A 12,825-nucleotide genomic window follows, 5' to 3' on the forward strand; every position below is an offset into this window, starting at 1 on the left:
GTTGGCTCTGCAAAATTGTACTTTTGCCATATAAACAGTAAGCTGCTCGGGGCAGAATTCCAGCAGCTTGTCTTTCCCAACCTTGCACGTAGCAGCCAGCAGGGCGGTTCGTACACAGCGACTGACTCCCTTCTCTTGTTTAATTTCCTCAGACAAAACAAGACATTGCGGTGGTGCCTGCTGATTCGAAACGACACAGCTTGTTTCTCTTGCCTCTTTTCATAACCTCGTGAATCAGAGGCTGTTGGAGCCGTAGGGTCCCTTAGAGCCATCTGGTCCATGCCTTGTTTACAGATGGGAAACTGAGGCCCAGACAAACTCATCCAAGGTCATGCATGTGTAACTGATAGAACTGAGTCTGCTTTGTTTAACCCAAAGGGTTTCCTTTACTTCTCCTTTCTCTGTCTTCCTCTGTAACAGTTATTCACATTCTAGGGAGAAAACATGATCCACTGAGCATGCGAATTGTAAGCCTGTTTTTGAAATAGCGCAAGACGAGAGCAGACAACGTGATCACCAACCTGTATTGGGGTGGCCAGAAAGTTTGTTTGGTTTTAAGTAAAAATAAAAGACGTTTTTCATTTTCACCAAGAACTTCATTGAACGATGTATTCACTAACAGAACGAACTTTTTGGCCAACCCAGTGTGATAAAGAGTGTTTGGGGAAGTTGGGGTCTCGTTTAATGAGAGAATTCTAAGGCAGACAACATACTGAGACGCTATCAGGTTCTTTTCTTTGCTGCCGGGCTCTTCCAGGGCATCCCTTTGGCATCGTGGACCAGCCTGGTAAAATGGGATGAGTGGGTCTTCACAGGACGGCGTCAGTAACAGCTCTGCTGCTGGTAAAGCTGGGCTCCTCGGGGCAAGGTGCTCACCCCTTCTGAGTCTCAGTTTCCTCATTAAATAATATGGTAATTGGCACCCACTCCATACAGTTACTATATTCCATATGGAAGTGAAATCATAAACTACAACGGAAATGAAGTGGATTAAGGAGGGAGATGGAGAAGGCGTGGTTCTAAAGTGCATCGTTGGCGTAAATAGATGACATTGTAAGTGACTGGAAATCTTGTTAGTACTTCTGCCCAAACGCATGCAACAGGGAGTACAAATGCCCTCTAACTGGTGACTTGTCACTCCAGCGAAAGGCATTGCTGAAGAGTGTGTTTCCCATGTGAAGCTCTTTGAAGGCTTGGGTTGGAAAGGCAGATTCTCTCGTGTAATTAGCAAAAGAGAGGCCAGAGAGGTGATTGGATAATCCCTTTCATGAGTGGTGGGGAACCACAGCTGCTGCTTCTGAGGGAAGCAGAATTACCTTGCAGTTTGTGGAAGAAGTGGTGAATAACTGAATCGATCGGTGGGTTTTATAAAGGCCACTCTTGTGCCCTGAGCACCTTCTTTGGGCTGCATCCAGTGCCTTGGAATGTGAAAGGCACAAAGTAATGTGTAACCGGGTCCCCATTCATGAAGGGTTTACCTTCTGATCGGTGGCAGATGATAACACAAGATTATCTGTGATTTAAAGCCCAGACCGTGTTAAAGGAAAAATTGCGGGACATCGGAGGAAAAAAAGAGATCCTTGCAGGGTGATAGGGAGTCAGGAATCGTTTGTCGAACTGCATCGTGAATGTGAGCTTTACAGTGTGAGGAAGAAACAGATGAGCTGTCGTTCCAGGCAGAGGTAAACCGTGAGCTGAGCACAGAATTTAGGGGAGGTTATGAGTCCTGACTGGAGCAGAGGGTGGAATTTGACAGATGATGGAGGCAAAGGTGGAGAATGAAGGCCAGGATAATTTCGGAAGCACTTTGATTGTCAGGCTCTGGAATCTAGGATTTAAGGAAACAATAGTCTGTGGTGTGTGTGTGTGTGTGTGTGTGTGTGTGTGTGTGTGTGTGTGTGTTTACAGCAGTCCTTGGTAGGTGTTTGTACCTTGGAGCTACAGTGCCAGGTGCTGCCTTTGAGAGTTCTGCTTACTTTCCTGGTGACTAAGGGCGAGGAAGAGGTGAAGCTCGGTGATTACACAACACGCTGTGACACAGCAAGCTCTCTACTTCCTGATTCCATCTGCTGGCGGGGCCAGTGGGAGGAACCCGTTTGGGGGGAGGCAGTGAATGGGGGGCTCGAGGGATCCAGGGATGTGAGATCTACATTTTGTATGGAGACCCAACAGTATACCTAGTGGGCAAAACATTTGAATCAAGTAGCAGTTAGACGAAAGAAGTGAACCTCAGTGGATCAGTAGCTGTGGCCTCATGGCCCACGAAGAAGTCTAGGAACCAGGAACTAACTAACTCCTTCTGAATGCCTGATCTTATTCTGAATTCATATTATAGTCCCCAAGCTCAGTAGTCAGCCAGTTCCAGTATCATCTGTCCAGACTTCTGTGCCAAGACTACAGAAGAACACATATTTGGGTGATTCTCTTCAAAAAGAGAGGCCACTTGAAGAACATGGGGCTAGAGGTCTGCTCCTTCTGTTCTGGGCTAGATTGACTGTGATGAGCCTGCAGTCAGCCTGCTGATCTCGGGGCATCGCAGGCTCAGGAAAGAGCAGTAGGTACCATGATTGGATTGGATGCCTTTCTTCCCTTCTTAATGACCCTTGTGGCATCTGGCAGATGGTTTGATGGATTGAGTGACCAGCCTCATGTGCTCATAAGAGCTGCAGAGAGGGGGAACGTCGTGGGTTCCTTGGATGGTCAGGTCAGTGGTTAGAACCGAATCTCTAAGGTGGTTCTTTTTCCCTGAAAGGATGCAGCTCACTCATCATGAGAGAGGGCAAGAAATAAATCTACCTTAAAAAAAAAAAAAAGGACTTCCCTGGTGGCGCAGTGGTTGAGAGTCCGCCTGCCGATGCAGGGGACACGGGTTCGTGCCCCGGTCCAGGAGGATCCCACATGCCGCAGAGCGGCTGCGCCCATGAGCCATGGCCGCTGAGCCTGCGCATCCGGAGCCTGTGCTCCGCAACGGGGGAGGCCACAACAGTGAGAGGCCCGTGTAACACACACACACACACAAAAAAAGCTTCATCGAAGTCTAATTTATATACCATAAAACCCACCCACTGTAAGCATATAGTGCATTGATTTTTAGTAAATGTGCAGTGTTATATGACCATCACTACAATCCAGTCCAGTTTTAGGATGTTTCCATCTCTCTGTAAAGCTTCCTGGTGCCTGTTGTGCTCTGTCGCTATTCCCACCCCCAACCCACGAAACAATCAGCTGCCCTATGTCGCTGATAGACTTGCCTCTTCTGGACGTTACAAGGAAATGGAAGCCTAACGTATGTGTGCACGGGACTTTCATTTCGCATAATGTCTTTGAAGCATCCGTGTTGTGGCGTGTGTTCGTATTTCATTGCTTTTTATTGCTGACTGATATTCCATTGTGTGGACACACCCTATTTTACTTCTCCACTCATTCTTCAGTGGATGAATTGTTTCCAGTTTTCAGCTGTTGTGAATAATGCTGCTATATTGGTTTCTGGCGGCCGTCCTAGCAACTTACCACAAACTTGGTGGCTTAAACAAGAGGATTTTATTCTCTCGTAGCTCTGAAGGCCAGAGGTCTAAAATCAAGGTGTTGACCGGCTGTGCTCCTTCTAGAGGCTCTAGGGGAGATTCCGTCCTTTGTCTTTTCTAGCTGCTAGTGGTGGTGCCAGTCCTTGACCTGAGGTCATGTTACTTCCACCTCTGCCTCCGTCCTCATGTTGCCTTCTCTTCTGTGAGACTCTCAAAACTCCCTCTGTCTCTCTGTCATCTGGATACGTGTGATTGTGTTTGGACCACACCCTGAATTTCCAGCTTAACCTCCTCTCCGTATCCTTAACTAACTCACACTTTTTGCCACCTGAGGAAACATTCACAGATGCCGAAATCGGACGTGGATATCTTTGGGGGGCTATTATCCTGCCTACCACAACAGCTATGGATGTTCACATGAAGTTTCTGTGTCAGCACGTTTCCATTTCTCTTTGTAGATAACTGGGCGCGGAATTGCTGGGCTGCACGTACTTTTTAAAAAACTACCAAACCGTTTTCCGAAGAGGTTGTGTCATTTTATGTTCCTACTAGCGATGCATGAGGGTTCCAGTTTCTCCACATTCCTGCCAAGTCTGCCTTTTAAAAATGAATAGCCATTCTGGTGGGTGAGAAGTTGTATCTCGTTGCGGTTTTAGTTTGCATTTCCCTGATGACTAATGGTTGTTGGACGTCTTTTCTGGTGCTTATTAGTCATCATATATGATTCTCCGTAAAATTTCTCTTCAGAGCTCTTACCTGTCTTAAAATGGGATTGCCTTCTTCGTTTGGAGTTACAAGAGTTCGTCTACTGTTTTGTATGATTGTGGTACAGTCATTGCCAGTCCTAAGGACTGTGGTGATGGAGGTCACCTTGGGGACACCCCATTTCCCCAGGGTACCTAGAGCTGGGGTGAGGCAGCCACCCAGTGTTAGTCTATTACTGGGGGGGTAGGTGGGACTCACACGTGGTCCGTTGGCTGCCTGTTACTGTGTCAGGGAAGCCGGGAGACGGCTCGCCCTATGCCCTAGAGATCATAAGCTCAGTGGTGTTATAGGCTGATAACTCTTATCACCATTTTAATTAAGGAGTTGTTTCTGTAATAATATATTTACTATATCTCTTCCCGTACTAAACTATTAAAAATCCCTGGTACAGGGACCACATCTGTGTGTTTCAACACTCTGTCTCCAGTCTCTAGCACAGTATGTGGTACATGGTAGGCAACCAACCAATATTTGTTGGATGGAAGTATGACTGTAACATACCAGTAATGGGAGTCCAGGAGGATGCCCTCTGCTTTCCAGTGGGGGATTCACCTGAAATGATTAAAGAGAGGGTTATTTGTTAGAGGAGTGGTTCACTAACCACTGAATGTGCTCTTTGGTGACTCGTATTATTATTATTATTTTTAATGTGTTTGGTGACTTGTATTTGAACTGCCACTGATGCCATCATGTCCCTCTTTTATTTCTCCTTTCCAGCAATCTATAACTACAATGCCTCTCAAGATGTGGAGCTGTCCTTGCAGGTTGGAGACACGGTTCACATCCTGGAGATGTATGAGGGTAAGTCCGGATGGCCTTCTGCCAGACACGGAGCAAGGCCCAAACAGTAGAAGTTACTTATTCATAAGGCACTTAGAGCAAATATCGACGTGCTTTACATCTGAAGTGATGCTAGTAAAAATCCAGGAAGTGCTTAGGGTATACAGTTTTGGACTGTGGGTGTTTTCAAAACAGCCAGCTGAGTGCATGAGCGCAGACATGCCCAGAGGCCAGCATCAAAATATGTGACTCTGGGGAATTCCCTGGTGCTCCAGTGGTTAAGACTCCGCGCTTCCACTGCAGGGGGCATGGGTTCGATCCCTGGTTGGGGAACTAAGATCCTGCATGCTGCGCCGTGTAGCTAAAACAACCAAAACCAAAATCTGTGACTCTGCATTCTGTGAGGTTTCAGTGCTGTTATACGTATGCCTTCCTATTTAATTCTTACGGCAAATCCTCTAAGGGTGGCAGGGCAAGGGTTTTTTTCTAATTAAGAAAAAATATGTTATTATTGACTTTCAAAAATATAGAACTCTTAAAAATTACACAAGTTAACCCATGCTCACTTTTGTGTTTTTGTTTTTGTTTTTGTTTGCGGTACGCGGGCCTCTCACTGTTGTGGCCGCTCCCGTTGCGGAGCACAGGCTCCGGACGCGCAGGCTCAGCGGCCATGGCTCACGGGCCCAGCCGCTCCGCGGCATGTGGGATCTTCTTGGACCGGGGCATGAACCCGTGTCCCCTGCATCAGCAGGCGGACTCTCAACCACTGCGCCACCGGGGAAGCCCCATGCTCACTTTTTCAACGTAGTTGAGAAAACTGATGTTCAGAGTAAATAAGGTGCCTCACGTCATACAACTAGTGACCGAGCCACATGAGATGAAGCACTGCTGCTTTCCAGCGGCTTCTCCTGAAGCAAGACCTTAATACATGAAAGATGCTATCTGTTCATAAGTACTGAAAATAAATAGGAAAAGCATATAATTCAACTCACATTCTAAAAGGCAAAAACATTTATTTCTTTGTAAAATTCTCTCAGATAAAATAACTAAATAAACCGATAAAAATTCAAAAAAAAATGTGACCGGATGCAGAAGGGCCTGACGCAGCCCTGGCTCCAGAGGAGACATGCGTGCCTCTGGTCTGGCGGGAGCTCGAAGGAAGCCCAGCTGCTGAAGTGGCCTTTCTTCTCAGCACTAAATGTTCCCAGCCTCGGGGAGAAATGAGGGAGAGACTTACTGGTGTTGCTGAGATTCCTTCAGAGAATTAGGTCCGGACGACTCTAGGTCTGGAAAGCCTACGAGTATATTTCCTGCAACTAGGTCGGGCTGGGGAGGGGTCCCAGTTAATCTGTAAGTGGGTTGTTGGGCAGTTGCCCAGGGCTCCCGGGTCATCTGAAGAGCACAGGTCATGTCTGCACCCCCACCCCCACCCCCCAGGCTTCTCGCTCCAACTCAAGCTCTGTAAATCCTAACGGGACTCATCCACGTATCCACATTTCTAATCCAAATGCCCAGAGTACAACAAACATGTCTCGAGGCCCCTAACATTGAGGATCAAAGCAAAGAACATCGAGGGTCCATTGATTCTCTCTGAAGATTGGGGCAGGCATGAGGTGGGAAGCTAGGCAGATTTTTCTCATAGGGTAAGGCTTGTTAGGACAAGAACTCTGGGTTTGCAGGGTCTGGCCCCCCCCATGTAAATGGTTCTGATGATGGCATGGCAAGGGTGGTCATCTAGAACCTAGTGCGGCTTCCAAGGGCAAGGCAGACAGACGCAGGATGGGGAAGAGGAGATGGGAGGTCCGAAGGAAAGGAAGTAGGGCTTGGCCATAGGAAAGCTAAGCCGTCTGCCGCATTGCACAGAAGGCTCAGTTTTTACTCTTCCTCCCTTTAGTTTTAGGCAGAGGGCTGGTGGTTTGCATTATCCTTCTCCCCTTCACACACTTCAGAGTGTCTTCGTGCAGCGTCCAGGGGCAGGGGAAGGGAGGGAGGGCTGTGTGGATGCTTCCCACTCTATTCTTTCTCTTCTATTTTTTTTAAAAAATAAATTTATTTATTTATTTTATTTTTGGCTGCGTTGGGTCTTCGTTGCTGTGTGCAGGCTTTCTCTAGTTGTGGCAAGTGGGGGCTACTCTTTGTTGCAGTGCACAGGCTTCTCATTGCAGTGGCTTCACTTGTTGTGGAGCACAGGCTCTAGGTGTGTGGGCTTCAGTAGTTGTGGCTCACGGGCTCAGTAGTTGTGGCTCGCGGGCTCTAGAGCACAGGCTCAGTAGTTGTGGCGCACGGGCTTAGTTGCTCCGCGGCATGTGGGATCTTCCCGAACCAGGGCTCGAACGCGTGTCCACTGCATTGGCAGACGGATTCTTAACCACTGCACCACCAGGGAAGCCCCTCTCTTCCATTTTTATTCTCACCATCTTAGGTCCAGCCAAACATTGATTCCATGGCATCACCAAGACACTAGGGATAATTACTTTATCTTCTTTTTTTTTTAATATAAATTTATTTTATTTATTTATTTATTTTTGGCTCATTGGGTCTTCGTTGCTGTGCACAGGCTTTCTCTAGCTGCAGCGAGCAGGGGCTACTGTTGCGGTGTGTGGGCTTCTCATTGTGGTGGCTTCTTTTGTTGCGGAGCACGGCCTGTAGGTGCGTGGGCTTCAGTAGTTGTGGCTCGCGGGCTCTAGAGCTCAGGCTCAGTAGTTGTGGCGCACGGACTTAGTTGCTCCGTGGCATGTGGGATCTTCCTGGACCAGGGCTCGAACCCGTGTCCCCTGCATGGGCAGGCGGATTCTTAACCACTGCACACCGGGGAAGTCCTACTTATCTTCTTGAACTCCTTTACATATTGAAACCATAGTCTCTTCAAGCCTTACTAGGTCATACAGCTTTGTCTTGGGCCAAATTAATCTACTCTACCTAGTCTTTATGGACACACATTTTCCATTATACCGGTAAAAGGCACATGTTCAGTTTCCATGGGCTTGAAAAGCATGTATATTTTACGATTACTGGGTGCAAAGTTCTATAGATGACAATTAGATTGTGATTTTGTCATTTTTTTTTTTTCAAATTTGCCATATGCTAACCTTCTTTCTGCTTTTTCTGTTGCTGAGAGAACTGCGCTAAACCTTCCCCCATGATTGCAGTTTGCGTCAGTTTACAGTGATGTCACTTTTTTGCTTTCTGTATTCTCAGAACTGTTTTTAGGTGCATACAATTTTAGAATTGTTATATTAAACAATTCCAACTTTTAATTCCCGTTTGTAAAACTTTTTATCATTATCTTCATCTGCAGTAAGGCTTTTTTCCTTAGTCTTTTTTGTCTGAAATTGCAGCCAATTCACTGGCAGTGCCCGGGCTTTCCTGACCCCACAAGGCCATCAGAAATGCTGCTTAGCCGCTCAGGAATCTTTTCTTAATTCAGCAGATGCCCCAAGAGGAAAGCAGCCCCCAATGCTGGCCTCATCTTTCTGAGTTTGTTCTTTTTCACATCTAGATGTGGTAATTCTTTACTATACCATGTTAGCTCCTGTGTGTGTGTGTGTGTGTGTGTGTGTGTGTGTGTGTTGTATTGTCAGGCTTTTCTAATTGACCTGCAGAGTGTGGGAGGGAAGAGCACAGAGTTGATCTGAAGTCAAGTAGATGATACCTTTTTTTTTTTTTTTTTTGCGGTACATGGGCCTCTCACCATTGTGGCCTCTCCCGGTGCGGAGCACAGGCTCTGGACGCACAAGCTCAGCGGCCATGGGTCACGGGCCCAGCCGCTCCACGGCATCTTCCCGGACCGGGACACGAACCCGTGTCCCCTGCATCGGCAGGCGGACTCTCAACCACTGCGCCACCAGGGAAGCCCGATGATACCTTTTAAATACATTTTCAAAGTTTTTTTTCCATTTTTATGTGACCCCAATGTTTCTTGAAATAGTTGATTGAAATACTTTGTCCTCACATGATTCATATTAATGGTAATTTTAAGTGTGCTTATTATTTTTACTTTACTGAACAATCTCCCAGTCGACCAATGAGCATTCCTAAAAGTAGCACTCCTATGGACCAAGCTAATGTGGTCACCGAGCTTGGTTGAATATAAATGTAAACACACAAACACGTCTGTTTCAAATACCTTCCGGAGCTTGAGTCCAAAAGCCACGGTGCACCTAATATATTACAACTTACACAGCGGTACACTTGCCAGAAGTGCTGGCCCAGTTCATACAAAACACTGTTACTTGATCACTGCTGCATCTAGACTATGATGATCCAGGTGCTGTAGGTCCTGACAGCAAGAAGCCAATTTTCTTGTTAATTGTTACCATAAAATGCTTGGGGGCCAGCCATAGAATTCTTTCATTTCAAAGAAGGACGTCAGGGACTTCCCTGGTGGTCCAGTGGTTAGGATTCCGTGCTTCCAAGGCAGGGGGCACGGGTTTGATCCCAGGTCAGGAACTAAGATCCCACACGCTGCAAGGCGTGGCTGAAAGTAAATAAATGAATGAATGAACGAATAAATGAGTAATAAAATTTAAAAAAGGATGTCAGCGCCCGTTCTGTAAAAGTGGACATGTGTCAGGGTGTGAATGGGGAGATTTAGAGTATGAGCTTATTCACTTCATTAACTGCCAAGTGGCAGGTCAGCTTTACAGAGATGATTATACTGGCTTAAGGTTTAAACTAGTGTTTATCTTATGGGATTAATTTTTTTAATGGTGCTTGCATTGCCAGACGCAGTGATAGGTACTTCTATCTGCTAAGTACTTTGAGTTCTTGGCTGGGTTCTCAAGTTTCTTGATTATTCAAGGCAGTTCAGGACACAGTGAGGGCAGGAGGGCTTTGCAGACATTAAACATGATGGAAATGCTGAGTAATAACTTGTGTTCAAGCCCTCCTCCCCCATCTCCTCTTTCCTTTAGAAAAATAAACAAAGTGGAAACACCCACAGTACTGCCAGATGGAATTGAAGGGTGGCACGGGCACCATTTCATGGCCCTGGCGTGAGATGCGGGGGTTGTGTCTTTCAGCTTCCCGTCAGTGCTGACTCCAGGGGTCCCACCCCGCCAGACACCCTGCCTTTGAGATATTTGCGTACCAGACCTGGGTGGGCTCTTCTGGTGTGGACATGAGTTCACCTTTCTGGGACCCGGACTTGAAAAATTCTTTTCTGCCCACAACAGAATACCACTTAGGACTCTCCTTTTGCTGTTTTCCGCCCTGTGGTTGAATGAATGATTCCAAAAGTGGTAGCTTCTTGAAGGCCTGCCCCTCCTTCATCGGCAGGGCCCGTGCCTAGCGTGGCTCCCAGTATACAGTAGGTGCTCAGCAAGCCTGTTGTATGAGTGAAGATAAATGGGAGACCAGGGCAAGCCTGTGGGAGCAAAGCAAGGTAGTGTGGAGGGTAAGGGGGACGGGGCCACCTCCACAGAACTCCCGATAGTACAGGGCAGGGCTGCTTTTCTCCTTCTATGAGATGCCAGCATTGCCCTGCCCTGTGCAGACCACATGATGGACTTGGTTACCACGTGAGCTGCTTTTTCCAATAATGGCTTTATTGAGATCTCAAATACCATCCAGTTGACCCATTTAAAGTATACAATTCAATAATTATTTACAAAGTACTCTGTTCACAAAGTAGGGCAACCATATCACTATCTACTTTCAGAACATTTTCATTATCCCCCAAAGAAACCCTCTACCCGTAAGTGGTTTTTACCCCCCAGCTCCAGGCAGCCACCAACCTAATTTCTGTCTCTGTAGGTCTGCCTATTCTAGACATTTCACGTAAGTGGAATCATGTAATGTGTGGTCCTTTGTGACTGTCTTCTACTTAAAATGATCTTTTGGGGGCCCATCCATGTGGTAGCATGTGTCAGTACCTCATATCTTTCTATTGCTAAAAAATATTCATTGTAGGCATAGTTCACATTGTATTCATCTGTTCATCAGTTGATGGACATTTGGATTGTCTACAATTTTTAGTTATTATGAATAATGCTGCTGCCATGAACGACAAGTTTTTGTGTGGATATATGTTTTCATTTCTCTTGGGTGTCTCCTTAGGAGTGGAATTGCTGGATCATATAGTAACTCTGTGTTTAACCTTTTGGGGAACTGCCAGACTGATTGCTTGAGATTTGGCTCCAGAACAGGAGACCACAGTCCACATGAGAGAGTAATCATTCGTCATCCCTTATCACCGTTCCTCTCTGTAACCTTGCCCCTGAACGTCATTCGTTACTAAAAATAAGGGAAGGGAGTAGAATTGACTGACAAGCTGTATATTGCTCCTTTTTAATAGACCACCAATAATTGTTTGCCTTCAGAAACTTTTTCAGGGAACAGAAATCCTCAAGGAGTAAAACAAGTGTCCTTGCCTTTCTTCTGCTTTGGCACCGGCCTGCCTGTAGTCACTGCCATGCCTTTGCTTCTTTAACCAGAAAAGAGTTGGCAGTGAGACAGCTGTTCTCCGTCTGAGTGTTCTTTCCCACCCCAGATCCATGGGCATGACTGAAAAAGCACTGATACCTGGGGGAGATTCCAGTTGGGGTCATTTATTCATTCAACAGGACTCGCTGAGCAAGTATTATGCTCTTCTGTGCCAACTACATTTATTGACCACAAGAGATGTTCTAGGCATTGAGGTCACCTGAGTGACAAAACGGCAAGGTTTCCCCTCTCACAGGGTTTTCTTTCAAGAGATAGACAAAACAAGTGAACAAAATATGTGAACAAAAACGTTCAGATACTTGTAAGTGCTATGGGGAGAAAAGGATGGTGTTATATAGACCAGAGGCAGATGAAGGTGATGGAGAGTGAAAGGAGAAGGACCACTTTAGTTTGCATGGCTTTGTCCCTATCTTATCTAGGGTAACTCTCCGTGGGCAAGACATTTGAACTCTCTTTGTGTCATGGTCATTTCGTCTAAAATCGGATCACTCTTTGAATTGAAAGCGATTAAATGAAAGTGACTTGAAAAGTAAGGTTTCAGCATCCCTGCTGCCATGAAGCTCTCCTCGCCTGTAATTATCCAAATTCCAGTCACAGGTGATTTCAGGCTCGGGGTTTGTTGTTCCACCAATGGGTACTGGTTTCCTACCTTTGATTCATATACATTATTTAACTCATTTTCAGCTCCGTAAACCAGTCACAAGCTTAAGAGAGAGGGTGGCTGGTGTTAACAGTGATTTCTGGGGGTAAACATAACACAGTTGGCTCCTGTTGGAAATAACAAAATGAGATAATGTCTCAAAGGCGTTCCAAGCTCTGAAGAGGCAGGTACGGCATAAAGGTTTATATTATTTCAGTGTAATTTGTTAAAGACCCAGAGGAGAGCACAAATGATTGTATTGGAACCAGCGGAAACAGGCGATCCTGAAAAGTTGAAATAAAAAGGAGCATTTGACTGTATACAGGAGGTCCCCAACATATATATTTCTTCTGTGTGGAACGAGGCCAGTGTTGAAATGCACCTTAATCAAGAAATCCACTACCTTATGATATGAAAAGATATAGACATGGATTATGACTTGGGCTATACACGTTTTGAGTCTCATCTTTAATAAAGCAAGCTTTTTCGAGTAAGCCCAGAGGGCAGTATTATGATGGGTAGGTAAAGTTACGTGGCACTAAATTTTAGCTCCGTAGCTGACAAAACTTTCTAACAGAGGCGTAAAATAGAAGAGAGTGTATTTGAGGAGTTTTTTCCAAGAAGAGGTTTAATAGGCATCTTTCTGAGATGTGGTATTAAGAACCCTCCATT

At 45.9% G+C, this 12,825-nt stretch overlaps 1 protein-coding gene across 1 annotated transcript in view; it reads left to right on the plus strand.

Moving 5' to 3' along the window:
- The window catches only part of LOC132427725 (dedicator of cytokinesis protein 5-like), a 92,125-nt gene that overhangs the window by 55,669 nt on the left and 23,631 nt on the right, over nucleotides 1-12,825 (plus strand). Inside the window, exon 2 of the mRNA XM_060015375.1 lies at nucleotides 5,007-5,090. Within this exon, the coding sequence (XP_059871358.1) occupies nucleotides 5,007-5,090 (84 nt within the window). The remainder of the gene's footprint in view (nucleotides 1-5,006; nucleotides 5,091-12,825) is intronic.

Source organism: Delphinus delphis, chromosome 6 (assembly GCF_949987515.2).
Source record: "Delphinus delphis chromosome 6, mDelDel1.2, whole genome shotgun sequence".
In the NCBI taxonomy this organism is placed as follows: domain Eukaryota; kingdom Metazoa; phylum Chordata; class Mammalia; order Artiodactyla; family Delphinidae; genus Delphinus; species Delphinus delphis.